At 38.6% G+C, this 26,681-nt stretch overlaps 1 protein-coding gene across 1 annotated transcript in view; it reads right to left on the bottom strand.

Annotated features, from left to right (window-relative positions):
- The window catches only part of ABCA13 (ATP-binding cassette, sub-family A (ABC1), member 13), a gene marked incomplete at its 3' end in the record, with an annotated part of 67,713 nt that extends 41,944 nt beyond the window's left edge, over nt 1-25,769 (bottom strand). Inside the window, exons 1-12 of the mRNA XM_009877322.1 lie at nt 25,701-25,769; nt 21,932-22,025; nt 20,139-20,262; nt 11,594-11,748; nt 10,871-10,920; nt 8,891-9,054; nt 8,253-8,368; nt 7,257-7,390; nt 5,579-5,734; nt 3,944-4,149; nt 2,302-2,429; nt 99-193 (exon numbers count right to left, since the gene is read on the bottom strand). Of these exons, the coding sequence (XP_009875624.1) occupies nt 99-193; nt 2,302-2,429; nt 3,944-4,149; nt 5,579-5,734; nt 7,257-7,390; nt 8,253-8,368; nt 8,891-9,054; nt 10,871-10,920; nt 11,594-11,748; nt 20,139-20,262; nt 21,932-22,025; nt 25,701-25,769 (1,491 nt within the window). The remainder of the gene's footprint in view (nt 1-98; nt 194-2,301; nt 2,430-3,943; nt 4,150-5,578; nt 5,735-7,256; nt 7,391-8,252; nt 8,369-8,890; nt 9,055-10,870; nt 10,921-11,593; nt 11,749-20,138; nt 20,263-21,931; nt 22,026-25,700) is intronic.
- Between the last annotated feature and the right edge of the window lie 912 nt (nt 25,770-26,681).

Here is a 26,681-nt window from a genome sequence, read left to right as displayed (position 1 = left end):
GAAGTGAAGTACTTCACTTGGCAAGTATTTTTAATTCCTGAAAATAAAACTCTTCAGCTTTATGCAAACTGATATACAAACATTAAATAACAACATACCTGTTTAAGCTCCACAAAGAGCTTTTTGAGATCTAGATGAATTAATCCATCTCTTTGGGCAAAGGGAATCAGTTTTTCCAGGCTATGTAAAGCTTCTGTAAGACATTTCCCACACATAACCCATAAAGAAAATATTTAACCTACAGTGTAATTCAGGGACAGTACAGTAGGAAGCATCATTCTGGAAGAGAAAACTGTATATAATATGGTTTTAGAGGCATGGAGGTGCCAGTTTGGTTTAGATGACCTCCCTGCCCAAAGCACTCCATTTTGCACCAGATAGATACACATTTGCATTCCACTTCTGAGGAGCAAAGATTGCTCTCTTCTGCACTGCCGCTGAAGAAGGCTCATCAAGACAGGGCAGAAAGACCATCACGAAAAATATTACCAAGTCATGCTAGGGAGCTGCCAAATCCAGTAGCCCTACAGAGGTGAGGCTGCTGTAGCTCCATGACCCCAGGTCCAACAGGCAGCAAGGCTGGGCAGGTAGGCACACAAACCAACACGTACGTAGCAAATGCACGTGGCCAGTCACATGGACAGCGCTCAGGCACACGCACACAGACATCAACAGCCTCATCCTGCTCACCTCACTCGTTAGTCAGGATGAAGGTCTGTTAAAGGGAACACATATATCCACACATATATAAGTACACACAGTCTGGATTCCTCCTAGCAGCTGGGGTCAGATGCCCAGTCTGCTCAGCAGCTGCCTCTGGATCCCAGTCTCCCTCCCCTTCACATATGAGTCCTTGAGGCTGCAGTCCTCGTCCTCCTCCAGCTTCTGGTACAAATGTGCTTACTCATACACAGAGCAGATCCCTGTAATAACTTCTCAGACAGTCCATCTAGCAGCTGGTCCCGGTCCCTCAGCTCTCCCCAGCTGCCTTACACGTAGGAAGTACACGAACCTCAGTCCACCCTCAAACCCAATGGTCTCTCTGCTGTTACCCTGGACCTCCTGGTTCCTCTGGTAATATGACTCAGTAATATGACTAGCAATGCTGATTCCACGTAGCCACGTGCTAGAAACAAGATCCACAAGACAAAAATGAGACCTTTTTATCCAATGACTTCATCAATTCAGAAGATAAACAGTTGGCAAACTTAATATTAAATGTCCTTTGGAATTATGTTGAAAGAGTATTTGCTTTCTCATAAGATCCGCTCCCTGCTATGTACCCACTCCTAGTTAATTTTTAGAGTTTAAAACAGATTTTACAGTTTGGTTAGCTGATATAGCTAACGGGTACGTTGGATTATATAATTTGTGTATAAACAAGAGAGCCGCTTGCTAAATTCCTTTAAAAAAATAAATTCTTATTTGTGTTCACTTTGTAATATGATCTCTAAGGTCCCTTCCAGCCTATGCCATTCTATGATGATGATGATGATGATTATATTGCCAACTAGCTCTTGGATATCATGGTCCTAAGCATAATACAGTGAGTCCTAGCACACTGTATAACACTATAAATGTATTCCAAATCTAACAGTCACAATTACTGAAGAGATACATTTACAAGAACTTTATGGAAGCTAGCTCATCTCATTCAGCCAAACTGCTGAAACCTGATCCAGTTCCTAACTTACAAAATACACCTTCTCTTGTCCTGAGTTCTGGTAATGGCATCTTCCACTTCCTTCACTATCAGTCAAGTTTTGTGTCCAAAAGCATAGCCTCCAGAGAAACAAGTACCTTACTTCTGTGATTCACAGCCCTCAACTAAATCCCTACCTGAGGAGGTCAGAAAATTCCTATGTCCAACTCTATGTTTTGCTTCACTTACAACATCCAGACAGAAAATCCAAGCTGCACCTAATTCTAAAACCAAGACTTCTTGTTCAGACACACATGACTGACAACATCAGAAACTTCGCAGGTATTGATAATTTTATTTTTTATTAAGCAGGCTTTTTCTTGAGTTATATCTTTTAACAGCCGCAACCACATACAACATTATATAAGATACCTAAAGAAATTGTTTATTCCTGATATGAGAAGTGAAAACAAGTATTACATTGTGTTCTATCATCCCTAAGGTAAACAAAATCTTAGTAATTCAAAAGCTGCTGTAAATAACTATGCATGACATGTATTACAGAGCCCAAATGCCTTCCTAGAACATCATCCGTTTACCATGTTATTCTGTGGAACTCATTTGAGTGCTAGTAACAAGTAACTACCATGCAGCCTTACCTTCAGTGAACTGTAAATACTGTGCTATTACATTCCTTATAGCTCCATCTACCAGAAGCAATCTCTTCATAATAGGCCACTGAGGTACAGCCCCAAGTAGAGACTGCACTCTCTCCAGATGCAGGATTCTGCAATCAAAAGAGGTAGAGCACAGATATATTGTGTACTACAACCAAAAACGTAAAGTTGCTGAAAAATTATGGGATTTGTTGTTGTTGTTGTGCAGTCACTATATCATCTACTTCCTATTTTCATACAACAGCAGCAGTACAGCAGTTTCCTTTTATATATAAAAAAACAACCAAATTCCAGAACGTACTACTAAATTATTGCACAACTTGACTGTAGTCTTTCTCTTTACAGTAAATAATAGATTTTATCTATTATCAGTTATCCCTCAGATGTCAATTTGTATAGCATGGGTCATATCTCCTCCAATGACAGGCAGTTTTTGATATGAGCAAGTAGAACATTGTAACTCTCAAAGGTGATGCAGGTCAACCAATGTGCTGTTGGAAAGAGAGAAGTATCATTTCCTGTCCTTTGCCACAGACTTTTTGTGAGAGTCTGCCAACTCTGACAAACATTAGCTCCCTGTATCTACAACTTTCGTCCTTTGTAGAACATTCCGTATAATTTATAACAAGTCTTTTTTTTCCTTCTTTTTTTCCTTTTTTTTTCTTTTTTATTAACCGATAGGGAAACAGATCTCAAACTACTTTATTTTGCATAAATCACCCAGAACAATTGTCTTGGTTGTATTTTATATCCCATGCTGTGAATCAGAATACCTGAAATTAAAGCCCAGGCAATCTTTACAAGTTTGTAGTTGCACTTGTCCTTAAATGGGAATTGAAGGCAAATGGGAAATTGCACCCAAATAGATTCCTACTAGATTAGTGACCAACTGCTAAAAGAATAGCTCTATTGTACAAGAAGATTTGAACTGCTTCAACAAAACAAATCATTCTGATTATGTACAGAACTTAGAGCCATATCGTCACATAAACTCACATTTCCATTAAATAATGAGCCAAAGAGGGAAGTTGAAACTCTAAATGTTCAAAAACATTAAAAGAAACCTTAGTCTCAGAGTGCCCTAGAGAAGATTGGAAACTACATATACACATGTAGAATTACAGCGTATTTCTGTTCTCCATAGTGGGCTTCTGCTCAGAGATCTCCTGCATAAACTAACATGAGTATGACTCGTATAACAAAAGTAAAACAAAATTTAGATGCGCTGAACTTGTTGTACATGAGCAGATTGATCTTATAGCGTGCATGAAGCATCACCAGGTCACAGTAACTCCTTGTGGGAATTTGACTTTGTTTGCAGAATAAGAAATATTTCAGGTCCTAGTTCAAAAAGCTCAATTATACACACCTGCTGACTCCTATTGCTCCTGCTCAGGTCCTGTGCTGAATCTATAAGTAGTTATACTCTGAATCACAGATTTAATTTCTTTTTCAAAATGTGTACACATCAGCACAATTATTTGACTGTATATGAGATTCTGAATTACACAATAAAAAATAGAAAAAAACATAAAAAAAACAGAAATCAATTAAATGTAGTGTGAAAATAAATATACAAATTGATCTGAAATTTATAAAGGTAAGTTGTAGGAAGATTACTCACAGATCACGAGTTGCGGTATATCCTTCTGAAAAATAAGCATCTGATTTCTCATTCCATTGCTGGATCAAGGTATTAATCTCTGAAAAAAGTTTCCCGGGTTCCCTGTTGTCTAGAAACTCAGACATTATATCAGCTATGATTCTTTCAAGTTCCAAAAGGAGTTTCTGAGAGAGCCTGCTGCTTTTTTTGAACCACTGCTCAAATACCTAGCAGAACGAATGAAAACCAGAACATGTTGTGAAGGAATCAAAGCTTTCTTATGTAGAAAATATACAGAATTTGCATATATTTAGAGAAAAAGAAAACAACACACAATTAGCAATGTATCTAGAATCTGAATTGACTGTCCTCACACAGGCTGATTTTCAAAACAGTTTGGGCTGACTGGTGAGCTGGCAATATGAGATGCTGCATCATACAGCGAACTAACACCCTGTGCTGTGCTGTCCTCACCCATAGACCCAGGAATGGTAAAAAGACTTCCTCAGACTGGAACCAGCCAAAAGCAGACCACCACAGTCAATTACTTAGGCTTGCTTTTGCTTACAGTACTTCTGCCTATGCTACCAACACAATGGAAGGCAGCAGCCTCAATTTTTGGGGGGTCTCATTACACAAAGAGATGGAGAAGGAGCCTGCATGCTCTCATGTCACGTAGTCTAGAACAAGGCATAACAAGGCATACCAAACCTACTGACTGCTTTCCCTTCCTCCACCACTATGGGTTTTTATGTCAACTGGTTATAACAAATTTTTACTATATGAGATTTCTGCTCATCAAGAGAATTCTCAGCGGCCAGCAGCTTACAGTACTTCAGGTTACAATCATAAGGTTGTCAGCTCTTGCTAAGAGTTGTTTTAAAACCATGGCTGAAATTACTACCAGATTTTTCTACAGCTACAATAGGAATTAACGTATTAGTTTTGGCAATCACATTAAATCATTACTTCAAGTCATCATACAACAGTGAAACACTGCAAACATCTACAGAGAAGGTTGACACACAGCTGATATTATTTTAGGGGGGGAAAAAAAAATAAAAAGTCTTTCAGTGGAAAAATGTTAAGGGAGCCTGGTAAGTGTTTTTCCTTAGGAAATATCTGAACAGTTTATCTTTTTCTCTATGCAACCACACATATGTCATCACAGAAACTGCATACCAAGCTGTTCTGCTGGAACTTTAAGATGTTATACTGGAGATTTACTCTTATCCCCTTCAACATGTTCTAGCCACTGTTGTCAGAGGTAGTGGAGGGGAATTAAAAACAAATTGATTATATGCTATATGAGTGGAGGCCTGTAGTCTGCTTTCTGTTTTGCTGAAAATTCAAGTTGAGGTGTGACAGTGAATGGATTTTCCTCATCAGGCCTACACAGTGCAGTATATTTCACTGTATTCCTTATTAGATTTCAAATCTGTATTCAACTTAATAAGAAAATCTGATTAAGTGGACACATGGTGATAGATTATACTTCTACTGTAACAATTCTGTATAAGGATTAATTTTTCTCGTTAGCATGATGAAAAAAGTTCAAGACAATAACATTTAACAGATAAATCTTGTAACTGAGTTACTGTTGATAGCCTACACGCAAAAATTAGGAATTTAATTTATTAATTTATTAAAGTGTACCTGTGCATAGAGTCTGAGCTTGCTGACAGCATGAACAAGATACAGTTTGGCCTCAGAAATGCAGCTCTCTTCATTATTCTCTTTGTTTGCTTCCTCTTCTGGCACACTGGACAGAGCAGAGCACACCAACTGCTCCAGTGTCTCTTCTGTGGGAATCTGGCAGGGACATAAGAAATTGATGAGTGTCTCAAGAGAGCTGCTGAGTGACCTCTCTACTATCAGCTTACTTATCTGGTGAAAAAATAATATCATATTGACTCCTTCAGTGAGAACAAAGCCCATTTAATCCAGCCTCATATTCTGGGGCACATACTTCAAAGTACTCCACATGCAGGTGCTGTGTAAAATATCAAGGGAGCCACCAGAGTACTCACACAGCAGGAAGGATGATGAGACCTGTATGTGCAAGGAATTTTCACCATGTCCCTACACCAGAGTTGCTACTTCTACAGTCATTTGCAGGCCTATCCTGAACTAACTTGGCAATGCTACAGTACACCTATGCTAGAATTTTGCACTAGAATACCCGTATCGAAGCAACTTCACGAGCATAAAGATTACTGATGTAAAAAGCATTCAGTACGATGGATATATCTCAACCAACGGCTGCATGCAGCAGACCAGTTTCAAATTGAAGTTGGCAGGTTTCAGCACTGTGGCCTAGACTTCTAAATTTCATGTTGAAACATCTATTATTCCCAATCATACAAATATAATTAAAGCATACAAAAATAATTTAGCACATTCTAATTCTTCCTGTTAATGTCTTTCTGAGACACTTGACATTCTAACTCCTTTCAACTGTGAATAGAACATTTAGTAAACGTTTTGCAGATGTTTTAACAACAAACAAGTTGGGGAATTAGATAAAGAATTGAAGTGCTCATAACAGAAATTGTCTGGGCTTGCATATTTCCTTTCATACTTTTTGAGTCTCTTCAATGACCTAACACAAACACATGATATCAAGACGGACTGTACCTGGCAAAGAACAGACAAATTCAGATAAATACCAACACACTGCGCTCAAAAACTGTGGACTTTAGGAGAAATTGAAAGATATTTCAAGTCTCCTGGAGTTCAAATCAGACCATCACAACAGATCGCTTTGGTCTAGAAGATAGAGTGACCTCTCTGAGATTTTCTTCAAGATTTGGCACATCACCAGTATATTTTAATAGCTCTGCTGAGACATAAAGTCAAATATATTCATATCAAGACCAAACAACTGAGGAAAAAGGAGTCTTGATGTGCCTTTATTTTGGGTACAGAAGAGACAGGCATTCTTCTGTTCAGCAAAATAGATGAAAAATGCTACCTGCCAAATTAATCCAGGCAGTTTCAAATCTAGGATTCAGTTTAAAAGCTTAGTGGAGCAAACCCCAGGATTCTCTACCAGACTGCATAATAAACTACAGTCTTTGCCATACTCGGTTGTGCCTTCAGAGAAGCATAAATTCATTAATGTACACAACTAGACCTATCAGCATCTTCATGTGTAGAAATTTCAGCTGAAGCTAAATATATTTTGATGGGAATGAAGTCAGGATATTTAGCAGTCTTGTAACCGCCTGGCAGATCTAAGACTGTAGCTTCTGTAAGGCATGAAAAATCCTTTCAGTGTACAAATAAAAACAAAAATGAAAGAGATGGACACTGAAATTTTCAAATGATTTACCTTCATTAACTGTGCTGTATAATTTAGTAACTTCTCAACATGCAAATCATCAAAATCAAACCTGGATTCAAGTTCTGCTCTCACAGCATGTGGATTCCGCAAAACATCCCCAAGAGAAAGATTATACTGAAAGCCTGAAAGGAAGAAAACCTGTTAACATTATTCCTGCATTTTTGTTCAGTTTGTTTCTTGATGATTCATACTTGATGAGATCCAACTACTGCGTTTACCACGTTTTGAAGAAAAAAGTAATAAATGTAAGTATGCACCTGAACATCAGTTTCACTAGGACAAAATAGATGACTGCATTAATAGTATGGCAAGGACACCTAATCTGACAGTATTCTGACAGTTGATGAGATATCCCTGCACAGTGACTGCCAGCAGACCTGATAGGGTGCCATTCCAAACCATGTGTCTAATTCTGCACATAGCCATGCAAATGCTGGGGGCGGGGGGCTGGATACGAATCACTGCTGAGAGTGAGAGCACCAGGAGAATACCAGAAGACCCAGGGAACTCAAGTTCACCCTCCATGCAAAGGCTCCAGCTTATCACCTTCATTGACACTTCAGTCTTCATTTTGACAGGTGAAGTGGGATTTAGATCACATATAATTCTTGGCCTGATTTTCCAAGCAGAGCAGACAGCTGCACCTAAAATCTAATCATTCATGTCCAAAACAAGAGTCTATCCTTCTGTCAACTGGAAGAAATTGTCTGCTGTAATGATTTAGTGCCTCTCCAAAATTCACCACGGAAAGATGTTTCTAAACACAATACATTAGACCATTGTGTTTCATCAAATAGTTGCCAGTCTGACAAAATTTAGTTATTAGTATTTAAAAAACAGATCAATAAAGAAACAGTTTCTCACTACAGTTCAATACTTAAGACGTTTTACATTAGGAATTTAGCAGAAGCTCAGGCAGTTACTTCTATTACATATTCCCAGCATGCTTATCAGAAACTTCAAAGAAAATCTTAAATTCCTTACCTTGTGAGCTCCTATCCTGTACTGATACAGCAGTTAAATTAAGTGCTGTTTTCACCACTTCATAGAAATTCTGGCCCAATGGCATTATTGCTAAATCCTTCAATGATGCTAAGATACTGAAAGTGGAAAAAAAAAAAAAACACCAAACATCAAGCTCTCTATACAACCAGGAAAACTGAAAGGGCTTTGTGAAATAAGTAATATTCAGGCAAATGAATTTTTGAAAAACATATTTATTTTTGAAAAACATATTTTGTCAAATTAAACTTCAAGAAACTGAGCACTGGTGTTTGTGGCTTGCTTTCCAAATTGCAATAATCCCAAAGCACATGACAAAGTTCAAAGTCATATTATGTGATGGGCTAATTTCAGCCATTGCTAACATGAAGCTACTTCTTGGACATTCGCAGGGAATCTCTGCTGAGTTTGACAGATGAAAAATAAAGTTATGAAGGAATCTGAATGGGTGAAAATTCCTACCACACCTCTACAAAAGAAAAAATTTAGTAAATAGAAGAAAAAAATCAGCCTCTTCACACTGTTAAGAATGCTTATTTTATTAAATAGCCAGTGAGAAGAACAAGAATTGCAGGTAAAATATTAGAACAGATCACTTTCAAGAATGTAAAATTACTTACTTCTGAATGACTTTTAGAAACTGTGCTATGGCAGCTAACTCATCTTCTGTATGAAAGCTGTATGATTCAAGATGAGGGAGTGAATGCAGAAGGTTCCAGAAATACGGTTGCTTGTACAGGTTTTCTGCTTTCGTAATCATTTCTTCCACTTCATTCAAATCCATCTTTATGTGAAGGAAGTACATGTCCATTAACAGAAGAAAAAAATAGCAGGTTCCTGTTATTTTCACCACCCCTGACTTCTGGTATTTTAAACCATTTAAAATATTTTTTTCCAAGCAGAAACACAACTTTGCTTTCAGTAATGCAGTACATCGTTTTGGTGGTGCTTTGAACTTATGGCAGCTTTGTTTCAGACATCTTTTTCTGTTCTGATGGAAAATGGAGCTGGGAAAAAAGCTAAGCAATCAATCTCTTTCTGCTTAGAAATGTAACTCTTTCCTAAAGAGATGGATCACCTTTGAGATCTCAAACACAAGGAGCTCTTTAGCCCTGCAATGAATTTCTAAGTCTAGGGTATAAAAGGAACTGCCAGGGACATTCTATCCTTGGCTCACAGCTCCTTGGAGGGGGCGAGGGTGATGTCAAATAATAATAGATAAGAAAGGCTCTTTAAAGATTAACTGACTGGGGTAAAAACACTTCTTTTGTCGGATTACACTATCAGATGCCTATGCAAAACATATGATCTATCATACTTATTATTTAGTTTTTGTTTCTCTAATGTTTCACTAGAGTTCTTCTGAATAACAGTAACACTACTATGGTTTATAAGAAAAGAAGCTTGTGTATCCAAGCTATTACTAATAATTATAGGCTACTTTCGACTACATATTTTCTTAATGCTGATAGAATATTTCTATTTTATGTTCCATTCCCGAAATGAAATTTCACATTGATACAGCTCCTTTCAACCAAGTATCTCACAAGCAATTTAAAAATGTTACTATAAAAATTCCACCTAATGTCAAGTTATGAATTGGAAATCTAGGTTTCATGAAGCAGCAGTCAAAATCAAATAGGGAAAAGTTAATTTTAAAATAATTTTTTTAGTGAAACCAGTGATCTGTGAAAGGTATAGTAATGGACAGTAATGGAGATCCACTACTGTGCCCATTCAGCCTTCTTTTGGCTGAGATTGCAAGGGTGAAACACTAATGCATTAGGGACAGCACAACCTTGTTTCACATAAACTGCCAGAGATTCTGGAAGGAATTATGCTACATCATGCAAATCCATCTTCGTTCATCCCCTCTCAAGTCTGATTGCCATATTCGCTGGATCAAAAATCTGAATTCAAAATAATCTAACCCAAGGAAAAAATCTAATCTTTTCAATCTCACTACAGTCCCTTCAGTTTTGGGGTTTTGTTTGGTGTTTTTATGGGGTTTTTTAGTTTGTATGGGGGGCTTTTTGGAGGGTGAGGTGGACTGGGAGTTGGGATTTTGTTGCTGCTTTTTGCTGGGACTTTTGTTTTATCCTGATGTGTACTTCTTAGAGTTCCTTGCAGAACATTTTATAATACAGTTTTAGACAGCAACACAAGGTCTAGCAGATGCACTTTTAAATTGCTCCTGATGAACAATTAGCTTTCAAATGGCTGAGGATTTTAGCTACTAACCACCTAGACTGGTTTAGAACAGTAAATCACTGAAACACTATCAAATTTACAAGACATGATTATTTGCTTCAACAGCATACCATTTTATTTTTTTTAAGATAGTGTACTAGAACTTGACAGGATACAAATATCTAACCGTTAAAATAAAGATGCCTTAAAATCCAAAACTGTAATTTAGAAATAGACTAGAAAAATACTTACATTAAGAAAAGTGGTGATGTTATGCAGCCCTGTAAAATCAAATATTTTCCTTTACAGAGAAGCATTATTAACTTCAGAAGAATCAATTTTATAAGCAACAGCAAGCAGTACACAAAGGGCGTTTCTACAAGAATAAAGGCAGGTGAAACAACTAATACCCTAGAAAGATAGTGATCCATTTCTTTTTCTGTGCTTCCCAATACTTTTACTATTATCACAAAAACAACTTATAAGAAATGGCTCACCATTTACTTTTCAGTAACGTGAAATCGTCACATCAACAATAGATGAACATACTAACTCCCAGACAACCAGGCATGAAAATAAGTTTTACCTAAATCTTTCTGCTTGAAAACTCAGCCAGAAAATGCAGGGTAGTAGCAGGTCTTAAATGCCCACCTGCCACAGCAGCAAGGCCATGCACTATTGGTGGGAACAGACAGGGAGCATCAGACCTTGGTGTTTCCAGTCTTGCTCCTAAGTGTGAGACTGACTTTTTTGCCTAAAGGTCACCAAGTGTGAGCTACTGAGGTTTTTCATACCTATACTCTAGTACAAGAGAAAAAGCTAGGGAGAAAGTCTTGAATCCACTAAAAAGTTACTTCCGAATGTATGTTAGACCAAGTAGCCATCTACTCTTTGCCCTCATAGTATTTTGTCAATTATCAAGTAGTAAAACAAGGGCACACATTTAGAAAGCTGACTTCTTTCTCATAATTTTATGACAGCCACAATAATAGTAATCATAAACATGGCTTTTTTCAGATCAGCTAAAATTTTAGTTTGTTCTTTTTATTTTTAAGGTAAGACTATTCCTTTGTTTGATGATTTTCACTACCTGATAGACAAAGCAATTCATTATCAGAAAGATCATAGCTTACCTGAGAACTTCGAGTTTTCCTCCCATAGCTTTTCTAAAGCCATGGCTTTCTCTGTGGCCTCAATAAATCCGTTTGCAAGTTCTTCTATTTCTTTCATGAAGTCTAGATCAAGTCCTGTGAATTTCTCCGGACCCCTTTCAATGCCTGCAGTACTTCTTCACAGAAAGAAATGGAACAGGGGAGGTAATTACAAGCTGAAAGCAAGTAGCTGAAAACCACATATATACTCACAGCAATATTCTGATTTTTTATTTACACAACTTTTATTTGGTTCATTAGCATGCGAGTTACAGGACTGAGTCCCAAAACCTCAGGAAAGAGAATGATGAAAAATTGCTGAGCTAGATCTGCTCACCTACACCAGTAGCCCAATTCTGGCAGCAGCCAAACACAGACACAACCTAAGAAGTCTTTGATGTTTCTAAACACATTGAACTTTTCTCCCTTAGTCCATTATGAGTCCAGGTAATGGTTCTTTGATGACCTGTACCCTGAAGTTCAAGCTTTCCTATTTCATCTAAGTCGACATTGCATACAGAACAGGTAAATTGGTCCATGTGACCGGATGAAATATAGGTACATCCCTTCTTCTTGGTCCTGAAGAAAGTTGCTGTTTTCTCTTTAGTTAGTTTACTAAGCAATAGAACTTTGCTAACAATTCCATCACCTTTAACAGACATCAGCACTAACAGCCACATGCAAAGTCCAGATGACGCGCTCTTCAAGGTACCCTTCTACTTGATAAGCCGAAGTGTGGTGTCTCTGGCTACATAGTTTTGCCTTATGCTGACTCACACACAAAGTATTTGTTGTTAGGAAAAACTATACAGCTTGTATTTGGGATATTACAAATTGTTTTTTCAAATATATGTAATTGAATGCCTGTTTTCAGCCAAAATGGAAATAAATCAATAAAAGTTGTCACTACTGTTTCCCCCCGATTTTACTGTACACAACTAAACTTCTGGTACATGTTATCTCTACTATCTCTATCATACTACCATCTGGTGGCTACTCAATAGTACAACATATTTCTAACAAATTTAAGATTAAATCAGAAGACTCATTTAAACATCTCTTTACAGGACAGATATTCCTATTATTCATTAGAAGCATAATTAACTCACAAAAGCCCAACATTCAAATATACAATCGAGAGTTACATTCCTTTCTCGTCGAACGTGTGTTAGCACTAGTTTTCAGCACAATTCTTACTTTTTGGTAAAGAAAAACCTAATGACACAGATTTGCAAACCAAATCATGAACATCAGCTGCTGCTTTCCAATTCTTTCATTTCTTTCTCTCTCTCCCCGATTCTCATTAGTTCAGACAGCCACAGATCTGCCTGCAACTTTAGACTACGGGATAAGAAGTAAAATTAATCTTAAAACAATGAAGTTCTTGATTATTTCGGAGCAGCTTGTTTTGATCCCAACTTGGCTGATGGCCAGTAGGCTTTCTGGAAAACTCTTTCACCAGCCTCAAACTTCAATGGATTAAAGGTGGAACAATTCCTCACACTTTTTTTTTTTTTTTCCTTTTAAATGGAGCTTTAAAAAGGAAATTTCTGTTGTTCAGAGGGCGACTCTCAGAATGATCAATATCTGTACTTTAACTATTGCTTTTGAAAACTAAATTCCAATATTACTAGCACACCTACTGCCTGAAATTTTGGACAGCTAGGAACACTAGTACTTGGCAAAGAACAGGAACATGCTGAAAACTTTCTAGCACAGTGCTTTTTGAGCAAGCAGCCAGTGCTTGACCAGAATAAAAACAGCAACATTGGTTAAAACACAAATCCAGACAGAACTTTAAGAAAAACAATGCTGTAGTTCAGTTTTCACAGAATTTTCTACTTTTTGTTTTCAGAATACTTGAACTTTCAGTTGGCAACTCAGCTCACAAAGCAAGGTCAATTAAAATAATCACAAGTATTCAGAGAAGTGAGGCATAAAGGCAATATACCATCCCATATAATTTTCCCTCCAAACTAGACGTAAGCCTTGCATCCCCGTGTACAATCTCTACTGCAAACAATAATGCTCGGGAGAAAAATAACACTTTTACCTACATACAAGCATATGGTTGGGCTCAACGCTGCCTCCAAGGCTGTTGGTACTGCTCAGCCTCCCTGCCAGCAGCAGGTTGCACAGCTAACAGTGACAGGAGCCATCAGTAACTCCTTCAGCTCTACCCCCATCGCTGACTCTGCTGTACCTTGGATTTGCAACCCTTGGGTTGATAAAGAGCAGGGGGACAGAAAAACCCTCTTGGCATCCAATTTTATGTGCTATAGCCACCTGTTTGGTATACAGCAAAAAACACACCCGGTAATGCAGGGTAGATTGTGTGAACAATAACCATTTCTGTTATTCTGAATCTCTTGTGAGTAGCTGCAGCCCAGAAAGCATTTGGCTTCGCACTGCAGGAGCAGAGCACGCAGCAGTTCTTGGAGCAGGTAAGGAGCAAATGTAATGGATAAGGAGAGTCTGTTTAGCAATAGCTTTTCAAACAAGAGGGAAACCAAACTCCTCCTCTCTGTAATTTGAGCAAGGAAAAATGTTGTCTGCTCTTTACCATGTAGTTTCAAAATGTTCTGTTGATAACTGTAAAGCTTCCTTTGAACTGTGAAACTGCATGAAAGGCTTCAGGCTATGCTGCCCTAGACACTGTTCAAGACAGCAGCGGCCTGCTTAGCCCTCCTGCTCCATCCTTTGCCCAGGCAGGACAACAAGCTCTGTCCATGCAGTGTCTCCAGGCTTGAAGGCTGGGGGGACAAGCCACTGCCCCGCAAGGGGTCCCACAGAGTACACAGCAGGGGGACTGGGGAAGCACAGACTAGAAGCATTAAAGAAAATGCTGGCAGAGCTTGGAGTGTTGTGACTCTTAGAAGATCCAGTTAGAAGTGCCCAGCAAAGAAAGTTGATGGTGAGACTGGAGAGGGAGCTCAGAAACAGTTAGGAGGGTGTAAATATTTAGGGTATGAAGGAAGGACCAAAAACCAGGCATAAAGTTCAGCTGTTCCAAAAGAGAAGGCAGCATGTGCAACCTGAAAAACTTACAGAACACCACACTTCCAAGCACAAGCCTCTCAGCAGGATGAGAGCAGCTGTTTGGAAGTGCTGTTTCTGAACCATTAGCTTTATGGGGATTTCCATATCAGGAGCAATTAGGCAGCTGCCACTTGTGCCCCTATTTTGCCATAATTTTCACAGCACATCCTCTGGTTGCTCTTGGAGTTGAGGACAACCTCCTTTGGAAGAGGAAATAGCAAAGGACATGATACTGGTTATCAGATTCGGTTTTATGAAACATTAAAATATAACAGAGGTTTTATTTGCTGAATATCTGTGCTAAATTTTAAAGGATTTTATATATTCTCATCATAATAGGGAATCATATTTATGTCCTAATAAGAAGAACACTCTGAGATGCTACTGGTTTCTTAATTCAGCAGAAATTACACAGAATTGCAGGAAGATGTCACCATCTTGCCACAAAGGTAGGAAACTAGACTTTAAAACCAGCTGTAGGGACACTCAAGACATGCAATTTTCAGACAGCGTGCCAACAAAAATACTTAAATATTGTACAGCTACTCTCTTAAAGAACCTTCACTGTGTACTTTCTGGAGTAGAATACAACATTAACTTGCATATATGCAAAGAAAGTCAACAGCAGCAATTGCTAGGAACAATGAAGAGGAGAAGCAAGAGAAGACAAAAAGGACAACAGGAGGAAGTCAGTAATTTCTAGGACATGATACACAGGATTAGAACTGAGATGTTAGAACAAAGTGTGTATATAGAGATACATATAATTTCATTATCATTTGTGGTAAAGCTTCCCTTAATTCTGCATTTCTAGAAATACTTCTATGAGGATAGAAATCAAACGGAATACATACATTCATATGAGTTTTGACCATGAAAAAACACTACAAAAGAGCAAAAAGACTCTGTATCTCTTTGAGTATACAAAAGCAACTGGCATTTCCTAAAGCCATGACTCAGAAACACTAATTCTGTCCAAAGGACTCAGTTACCTAGGATGACAATAAGAACATTTCAGAGCTCATCTGAAATCTCAGCTGCAATGCATAATGCCATTTACACTGGTGACTTTCATAAGCCTCTCAGCAAATTCTTGTCTCAGCCTCAGCCCTGTCAGCACATTAAAAATTTCTCTCTAAAACTGCAAAGACCCAGCTATGCTGGCTCCAGTTCTGCACCATCTCAGGGCAGCCTGGAGACATCACATCTCCATCAACACCAATACACATGCTGGACAACAGCTTACTGCATGTCTTTCACTGAATGATCATTTCCATCTATGTTGCATACTATTATAACCCTTCTGAAACACAATGGACCAGAAAAATATAAGGAACCAAAAAAGCATCACTCTTATTTGGCTATGAAATTCAGAAAATTCATGTTTAAAATTCCTTTTCTCCCTAATTTTCTGTCTATCTAGAAGCAAGATCACAAAAGTTGCTTAAGTTTTTGTTTAACAGCTACATAGCATAAGACTACAAAAGCTGGCCCTGACCACAGAAGGTCATTATTCTGATAAGTTGCTGCAGTTTTACATCCATCTCACAGATTTATTTCCTTTTTACTTGAAAGCACACATCATTAGTGAAAAATTTGACCCTCTAAGCAGTTCTTACATGAGTGTTACCATTGTTGATTAGAGCTTCCTTGATTTTGTTTTTTTCACGCTAGCTCTTCTGGACATGAGCTATTTTGATACCACTTCACTAGAGAACCACAGAGCCCCCAGTATCAGGAAAACCAATAACAGGAAAGGGACCAATGTGAGCAGGGCTGCTTCAGGACAGGGGGCCAAGCTAGGAGCTGAGACCATGCCCTTGTCAATGGGGCACCATCCCCTAGGATCCTAGTCATCAGACAGACCCAGAGGTCGGTCACAAGCTCCAGCAACAGCTCTAACGTGATGGGTTGAGCCCAGGAGTCCAGTCGGCTGCAACTGAGACAGAGCTACCACATGGCTCTGAGGGCCCATCTGTGGCTCTGAGACACCTACAGGGTGAGGCTGCTACTACTTGTAGCTAAATAAAGGGAAGTAAACTAATGTGCTTATAAATAACATTTTAGGATCTTGCTTTCATGATCTTTATAGTTTTGAGAAAATCCAAGTTTCATTTTCTTTTAGGTACTGAGAAGTCTAACCAACATAGACCTAGGCGTCTGAGCTGCAAGGACAAATCCCACCACATTCTGCACGACTTGCAGAGCAAGTAGTCTTATACTGGAAATACATGATGTTTCCATGCACATGCACTCTCATTTGTGGGTGTAAAGCCACGTGACACTGTACTGCAAGGGTTTTGTCTTATTTGCATGTTCTCAGTTGTACTCTGTACCTCCTTAAGATGAGATGTGGGGTGAAGAATTCTGGAAAGAGCAGGTAAAAATGTGCTTTGCCGCAGGAGCTCCTAAATATGCCTCCTGAAGAGGCTGAAGCGAGGAGCGGGAAGCAAAGCCTCAGAGCCGTTGAAAAATGAACACTTTCTGAGGCATCGGAGGAGATGGCAGAATTTGCTGCAAATCAAAGTTAATTGGGTTGTTGCAGCCTTCATCTGGCTCACTTTTCTGCCATGTCAGTGGCTGTTAATGGAGCCTGTTGCCTGAGGGGATGGTGTCATATCTGTGAGGGCATCCCTGCACCTGGATGACTTCAACCCCTGGCTCAGCCCCTCACACAGAGCAGCCTTGCTCAGGCTGCTTGCTGAAAAAATAGTTATTGGGGTTGTTTATGGCTTTCATAGTGAAGTTTCCAACAGAAGTCATAGAATTACTTTTTCCAAAAGACAATGATATTTCATAATGATAGCACCAATGTGGTACATACTGTGAAAACAAATGGGCTAAGTGTCCATGCAAACTATGCACAGTCCTTGATTTATCCTTAACAAACACAACACTGTGGACACAAAAATATCCCTGAAAATTATTATGAAGAATCCTCTATGGCTGGAAATAAATCCTCAAAGGGAAGATAATTGGTGTTAGTGTTCCTATGCCACCTCTTCTCTCCAGCCAACACAGGGACATTGTAGGATTCAGTTAGGTTTGGCTGATCAAGCTGACAGTCTATCCTCTTAAGGCTGTTGGCAGCCAGCATAAGTCAGAGCAGCCCTGAGGTTGATTTAATTCATGCTGACAGACCTGCTGGAATACACTGACCTCAGAATGAACTTCATCCTACCTTTTTACCCCTCTTCCTTACCTTGGCTATATACTACTCAGTGTAGCGTATTGAGTATATAAAAATGCGTATACGCACACATTTTTTTTTTCAGTTGAAAAACTGAAAGCCACTGAACAATTTCCCCGATTCTTAAGTAGGTCTAAGACTGCCTCTAGGAAATTGTTTCCTGCTTTTCTTTCGAGCTGAAATAGAATTTGGGCAGTTCAGTCAAAGCAGTGTAAATAATCATGCAGAGCAGTCAATATAGTTCATAGTTTCTAGAGCTTTAACACACTTAGATGGCATCTGGACTGATGATATAAATAAAATCTATTCCTTCAGAAAACTTTTCTTAAAAGGCCAACAGCTATTTTAACTGTATAAGCCAGTAATGTAGCATCGACACTGTACGTAACAGGCTACAGGATTTGTGCTGAGTTCGCAAGACCATGGCAGAGAGGCTTTGCCACATTTGCTTTGTCTGAATTTGTCTTAACATGTCTGCAGTTTTAGTTTTGACTTGGCTTATTTTAGCTTTCCTATTGTATTTTATTTTATTTTTTGATAGATGCGTATGGCCATTTGCTTTACTTTCACTTGTCATTGTACAATACTGCCATAGTTTTGTACAGATAGTAGTAACAACTGATCATTCAGTTCAAAATGACATATTTAAGATTAATATAGCAAAGCAGTGGAGAGGAACACAGACCGAGTACAATAGCAAAGGCCTTGAGATTTGGGGACATAGAATGTCTGTACTGGAGTACAGATCCAGTATAACAAGAGGTGGGGCAATGGCTGGCACTGAGGACCCGATGGCTATACACAGCTCACCAGCAGTCAGTGAAAATGCAGAACCACAGCCAGACAAAGTCAATTCAGAAGTACCAAGAAAACAGAAAGGGTGTCTACCAAAAGTAAAAGATACCATATACATTCATATGTACCATATCAATTCAGATGTATCACAGAGATGTATACCAGTGAAAAACAAGTAAGGTATAAAAACACATTAGCAAACATAACTGACTCCAAATGCCCCCTAGAGTGAAAAACAAGTCATCAACACCACATTCCTCCAAGCAAAGGGCTCTAGATGACAACTTGCCATAACACCACTACCAGACTGCAGCCACTGATCCACAACAGCAGGGGAAAGGTGAGCATAACCCCAAGCAAATGAGTAGAAATTAAGTGGTTGTATAACAATTTTAACTGTATTGTGATTGTTAGGAGAATTTTTGTTTAAAGATACTACTGTAATATCATTATTTCTACATAGAAGTATTTTGTGCAATAATAGATCTCGAATAATAATGATTTGTGGCTTAAATTTCAGTCCTGCTAACAAATTATGAATTTCTGTATAAGTCATTTGCCCATAAACAAGACCTATTTTGCATGGTCTTATGCTCAATCAATAGTTTTCTACATGTACAAACAACTATAACAGACTGTCTAGATCAAATGGCCTATTACTGTGATACTGAAGCTTCCCATTTGCTGCATGCTGGATTTATTGCTACCTATAAACCTCTACGGTAATAAACCACTAAAACTTGATGCTCTTCCACCCTTAACTGGCTCAAGCCTGTAAGATCTTTTTTAGCAGATATTAACAATTTTATAAGAATAGGTATATACACACATATCTTCTGATTAGCTAACCTTAATTTGGCTTTATTGTTATGTATTTCAACAGGTTTCTTATGACTACATCCTTCAGCCAATCTGCATAAGTGTCTTTGCATCTCAATGTTTCCAACATTTTGAAGTAGATTACTTTACTAAATTTCTTAACGAAAGCCCAAACTCAACTTCATCTTTTTTCTTTCTGCGTTCCGGGATCTGTGACTAGGCCCTCTCATAAATTACTTTTTCAAATTCCTTTTGTTACAGAGCTTCTGCTAATCCTCCTTTCGGGCTCCTTGTGGATCTTACTCAAGAGTTATCCATTTTTTGCTTTTATGTGTTCACTTCTCTCACCATGTATACTACCACACTATTCAAAGTTTAAATCTATGTATGATATACTTTTTGTTGCTCAGTCTCATCATCATGTAACAAAAGATTTTTCTAGTGAATGATAAGTGTGTGCAATCACATGGCAGCAGTGAAGGGCAAGAATACCACAAGGTACCTCTCCAATTTTCCCACAAAACAGTTTTCACTATCTAATAACAGCATGAAATGCCCAAGAAAAATGAAGAAAAATTAGGAAGAGGCATGACTAAGGCCCTACATCTTTTGCATTCGTAAGGAGACTGAATTAAGAATTTAGAATAACAAAGCTGACAGCTCTGGCAAATTCCTGTAACTTACTGTAAGCGGTTGTTTTTCTGCGTTGTGTAACTAGTATTCTTGCATCTTGAACCAACATTACAGAAAAGGGTCCTCATGAAAGGATAAAGGCCTCGACTTGGTAAATCCCGAGCTTCTAAGTAACCTAAAACCAAGCATTGGAGGAGTTAGTGCAGATTTGTAACTGCAGTGTCAGCGTTATCTCATTGTATTCCCTTCACCTAGAAAGTGGCTTTGTCACCAACAAACTATCGATGGCAAGCATCCCATTTAAGAACAATTCATTCACCACAGAAAAGTAATAACTTCTGTGTCAGACTTCGGCAACAGGATATAACCTTTCAGAGCTGTCTTTGAAAAGCTGATTATCATGGTAGTATCACTGTTGCAACATCACAGGCTTGCTAGCCTCTCTGCCCAAAATGACTTGTCACCTAGATTACAGTATAGGTATAGACTGCTTCACAAAATAGTATGTTCTCTTTTCTCCCAGGCTTTCATGAGGTGAAGGAACTGGTATTCACCATTTTATGAATGTACTTCCATCAAGACTGTCTAAACAGCAACTTTTCAATATCTCTGGAATTTATCCATATCTCTCCATAGCACTGAGAATCCACACGTCAAAATATAAAACAATTTTACTTGTTTTGAAACATAAGGAGTAGCTATAGAATTCCTATTCAACTTCACTTCTCTGTTTAAAACAGCTAAAATTGAAGAATACTTGAAAGGTCCTTCCCCTCGTGCTCCGGATAACCTTCTTTTGGCAACCGTTACATCAAAATTGAGGAAATAAAATGAGGAGGAGATAAGGAAATTAGCATTTGGACTTCTGCTCTTAATGAATATTCAAAATTGAAAGATGCAAAAATGAGGAATTTACAATATGTACATGTACCAGCAGAAATTGCATTGTTAGTCAAACAATCCTTCATTCCTCAGTAACTATACCTGATGTATAAAATAGTGAATTTTGTTGTGAATGACCAGTGCCTTTTGCAGTTGAATTACTTTTACTTAGGACACTCCAGTATATATTGTAGGAAGCTCTCTGAGCTTGCACACTGGACCCCTTTCTGCTAAAACAAAGCAGAAGATGTACTCCAAGCGCACAAAAAAAACAATTGGCATATATTGCATCCTTGGGTCCACGCTAGAGAGAGTGTAAAGTAAATTTATATAGTGCAGGCTAGATCCTCTCCAGAGTTATAACTGTTTTACCAAGTTGGTTTCTAAGGTTTATCCTCAGCTTACTGACATCTGTGAATAACAGAATAATAAACTCTAGTATCACAAATCATTCTTTCCTGAACGAAGCTAATGCTTGACAAGTGAAAAGTGAAAAGAACTTTATCAGGTGGAGGTAGTCATTGCAAATTTTAAAGTGCTTCTAGAAATGGAAGAATTTATTATTTACAAAGTGTTCATTCTGAATCTCATGAAGTTGGTAAGGGTAAAATTCATCTCGAACTTAATATCTACTGCATAATTATCTCCCTCTGACTCCATGATCTAAACTCCATTACACAGTAGAAAGAAAGAAGTAAAATTAAAACCCAAGCAATACACCTTAGTCCAAAGCAGACGTCAAAAACTGGTCTGACAAATCAGACCTTGAACTTTTTGGTTTTTTCTGAACTGAATATGACTTGCTCAGATCCACAGCTAGACAAGACTGAATTCCATTGTAGGATTTTTTCGATTGACTCCACTATATTTAAGTAATCCCATTCTAGAACACCTTTAATATTTCCTCAATACTTCTACAAGCAAAGACAACCAAAATAGAACACAGGTGAAACAAAACATACAGTTTTCCTTGTGTTTGGGGGGCTCTTGGAAGCGGATTGCAGCCAGAATTAAGAAAAGCATACACGGCCAGACTATTTCAGTGAGAGACAGGACCTGGAAAGGGAAATCGAAATATCATCAGTAATACAGAAAACAGGACTTGGGAATAAATCATTACAATTCAATATAACTTCTAATTAAAAAAAAATATTAAAGATGACCTCTACAACTGCTTAAGAGAAACTAAGATCATTAAAAGCAAATTAGTACCTAAGACTTCCATTTAAAAACCTCGTAACTTCACCAAATACATTGCTTTCAGAATACAACAGTAGGTCTGACTTCTTCTATTCATAGTGTTTCTGGATATTTCCCTATGGCCAACCCAGTAACTCTGACAATACGATGACAGTGATATTCAGCTTTCCCACACCTAAGCCTCCTAAGAAGGCAGCAGCATCCTGCACCTTGCTGCACCTCCTCATGCTCCCCTGAAGCCTGCTGTCCCCTCCTTGCTCAGCAGCATACCTCCTTGTCCTTCCCTGGCTCCCTGACTCTTGCAATTTGTACCCTTTCTTTCACCTTCAGTCACCTTTCTCCAAAATCTGCCTTTGTCACCTCCATCAGCAGGACTGTTAGAAAAATACTTGAGAAAAGCAACATAATGCGTAAGAATAAAATCCTGTGGAGAAGGGCCTCTTCTGCTGAGCAGGACGCAAGAAATGAAAGACTTCCTGAAATTTAGGGAAATTGCCATTTATCTAAGCTGGACATGCTCCAAACCCAACAGAAGCCAAGCAAAAAGAACGTGAGACCTGGTGCTTTCAAAATTTTAGGGAGCAGCAAGGGAGGCTGCAAGGGTCACCGCTCCCAGGAGGGTAGGGTCCTCTCCAGCCAGGGAACCAGTCCCACAGCACCCCCGAGGTGAGCTGGGCATTCCCAGCCGCTGCAGCCAGCCTCAGACAGAAGTCCAGATCCTCAGATGAGGTCACAGTGATGAGGCAGAACCATGATTCAGCCAAGCCCAAGAGCCAAGTTGGGTAGTGGTGCTCCTCAGGCTTCACCCTAACAGGAGCTGATATCCCAGAAGGCCCTTTTGAGCAGAGCTTTGGGCCCAGGTGGAGCTGGTCAGGGCCATTAAGGCTCAGCAGCGCTCCTTGGCACATTCTTCCTCACACCTCCCATCTTGTTGTGGAGTGGTATTGTTACTGCAAGGCATCAGTTGGCTATTTTTAGGGGGACAAGGGAGTGGAGCCAGGTACAGCAGATAAGTAGTATTGCTGTATAAGGTATATTTGTGTCCAAATACAAAAGGCACCAGCCGAAGAAGGTCCAAAGAAAAGGGATTCTAAAGATGGCAGCCCTAGCACAGGTGCTTTGCCCAGAAACTGAGGGGAACAGAAGTCTGAGAACTCATGCCATGCTGGCAAATTGTCCCTTGGAAGAATGGAGAATACAGTAATGGAGCTTTAGGATCTGTCTGATAAAAGCAGACAATTTTGTAATCGTTCACTGAGTTATTTGTTTGTTTTTTAGTTTTTGCGCTGATGCAGAAACATATACGTTAAAAATAGAGGGCACTTGGCAATAAGCAACTTTTAGTGATGTTTATATCTCTTATAGTGTAGAAGGAAGGAGCGTGAACTGTAAAGGACAGAAGCAGGGCAAAGATGACATTCAGTGTAGGTGCAGGTGAAGAGGAAGAATTATACTAGCATTTTACCCCATGCTTAACATTAATCCAAAATGAAAATTATTAATAATAACAGCTTTTATAAAAATGCATTGCTTTAGGTTAGGCTATGTTTCTGTTTTCTCCTAACAGCCCTGTTAGCAACTACTCACTCCAAGCATTTCATAATATAATTCTAATTCCATTTCTCCTCTAAATTAGGATATGTGAGTGACAGAATTTGGGAATCACTTTCATCCTTTAATTAGCTGCACATTTTTATGGTAATAAATACTGTATAAAAAGTAACCAAGAAATGCAGTGATCAAAAACTTAAGCAATACAGTTTCCTGGTAGTATGCATCTCCTGAGCTTCCACAATCTGTAGTTCAGAAGCAAAGGCTTCTGAAAGCAGAAATGAGAAGGTATCTTCTACACCATTGCAATTTCAAACCCCAGCTGTCGTCCAAAGGTACATATTATCCCGTGCTGCCTTTGAACCACGTTAGTAAGAGGCACTGATGCCTGTTTGAATTTCCCTCAATAGCTACTCTTTACAGAACACTTACATCTTCCACAGTCCTTTCACCCTTCTCTGTGTAACATCAACTAATGCCACATGACACCCCTGGCACATTGTTAGTTCAACAGACCACACTTGTCTTCTAGCCCTGGCTGCTGACAAATAACCATGAGAAAGCAAGTGCCTTCTACAGACAGATCTGCACAACGTAGTACTGTAGTGCTGAAGCACATCAGATCTGTCAGGAGATCCTTCTTTCTTCAGGTTCACACAGGTCTGACTGGCCCTTTGCAGAGGCAGACAACCCACCTGGATTTCTCCTTGCGTAACTGCAGATAGAGCTCCTTCATGGATCAGGGTTCACACAAAGAGCACATAAGGAGGTTTTGCAAATGCTCTGGGGTAGTTCCTGGCTCTGACAGGCAAAATCTAGTCTGTTTTGGGTCATTCATTGTAATTTGGGCAAGTCTGCACCTCAGAGAGTTCTCTATTCAGGAAATCTACCCATCAGAGAAACTTAAAACTTAGATGAATGAAGATTTTGTCATTCAAAAATATGTGAGAGGGAAAACTAGACAGAGCAAGAAGATAAATGGATCAGCATGAAGCAGAACAGAAGGTACTGAGAAGCTACTTAATGCACACTGACTGGAATATGAACAGGGACCATACAGAAGCGTTTAGGAATGGAGAAGAAAATAACCAACAGCCTTCCTCCCCGAAAAATGTCTTTCATATTAAAAGACATTAATTGAAAGCATTTGGAGAAGAAATTATCTCCCTCAATCACACTTTAATTCAAGTGAAATATTTCTGAAATTAAAAGCTGTATGTTTATTTAATCGAGGCAATCTTATGTGAAGCAGCCAACATGCCTCACTGCAGAAATCTCCAGATCATCAGAGACAAGGGAAATCAACGAGAAACTGTTAAGTGAAGTGACATTTTTTTCCACAGAAACGTTATCTCGAGAAAATTCACTTCCTTATATCTTAAATTTAAAAAATCCCATCAATCACAGTAAAAGTGAACAATGATATCCACCTCATATTTGAGTATTAATTTTGACTGCTGTTGAAGTACCTGCTACATTCTTCTGATATTGCAATTTGAAAGGTTAAATTAGGTTTTGTAGGGTGGATAAGAATGACTATTTAGAAGTATATACAATTTTATAATACAATCCTTATGTTCTCCATATCTAGATTTTGATCAAAATTGTGCAGGCTTTCTTACATTACCAGTGACTACCTGTAATATGAAGAAAATTGATTTTTGTCCTCGCCATTGCTACAAGCAGTGGTATCTAATGACAATTAAAAGATAAGCTGTGTTTTTTAAAAATTTTTATGAGATTTCCTGTCTCATTTGCAAATTGGGGAGCATTGCTGTATTCAACTATTTTACAATCAAAACACACAGCTGTCCTCTACTTGTGTTTTCAAAAATTAGGAGACCAAATGAAAAACAAGAAGCACTTGCAGCCAGCCTATCTTTAACAATCTGCAGTGAAAAGAGAAAACTGATAGATATACTCTTTCCAAGCATTAAAAGATTAAAAATATTCCCTTTTTTGTCTTTTCCAAAGACTCACCGGTTGCCTCACTCGGCAGAGCCAATTCTTCCAAACCAGAGCCTTGAACTGGTGCACAGCATGCCCCATATCGTCTTTTCTTTCCTTCATCCACCCGCAGAATGGCTTTTTAAGGACTTTCTAACTGCAGAATCATCTCACCAAGCAGTATCAACGTATTACTCAGAAGCTGATTAATTCCAGCACTAGAGAATGGTGCAAGAGATTTGCCTGCTTGCTGAGAAGAGATGAGATTATATTTCTGCCTTTTGTTTTGCATTCGTTGAGGAATCTCATCTTTCCATTTGCTTCTCAGTGCAATGAACAGTAAGGGGACGGGTTTGTATAAATGCCTTCAGGGGGCTTTACTCCACAGTGTGTATTTTGCACTTGTTTCTCCTCTTCTGGAATAAAAAAAATGAATGCAAACTACAGGAAAAAAGAATATGTAACACACGTTTGTCTTTTCCCAGACTTTCAGTCAATGCAGTGTAAATGTCATTTACATGTATATGCAAAATTAAATTTTTGGAAGAAAAAATAATAGGAAGATATGTATGCTGTTTAACCACATAGCCCTATAAATGTCTATATGCTTCTAGAACACCCTTATAAGCACACATGTAGAACTATGGTGGTCCTATTGCATCTTCATATATGTATTTAATTTTATCTTATACGGTGTGTGTGTTTGACATCTCATTCTCCTTTTTCAGCATACATTACGTATGTAAAGGTGGAATATACCAACGAGTCAGAAAACTGTGTTAACTGATTGCCACATGCCACCCTGCTATTTCAGAGTATGTACAGTAATTTTGCTCACTAGGACCAAAGGCAAAATTTTGAGATAGCTGAGACAAAAATTCTGTGCACAGTTGATGTATGCATTTTTAAACAGATATTTGTCAATAACTGAATATTGTGAATATATGTAGGGCTTCACAAAGCCGTTTTGAAAAGAAGAATCTATAGCATGTGATTCGTAGGAAAAGATAAACT

This window comes from Apaloderma vittatum, unplaced genomic scaffold (assembly GCF_000703405.1).
Source record: "Apaloderma vittatum isolate BGI_N311 unplaced genomic scaffold, ASM70340v1 scaffold261, whole genome shotgun sequence".
In the NCBI taxonomy this organism is placed as follows: domain Eukaryota; kingdom Metazoa; phylum Chordata; class Aves; order Trogoniformes; family Trogonidae; genus Apaloderma; species Apaloderma vittatum.
This window is presented reverse-complemented; position numbering and strand designations above follow the sequence as displayed.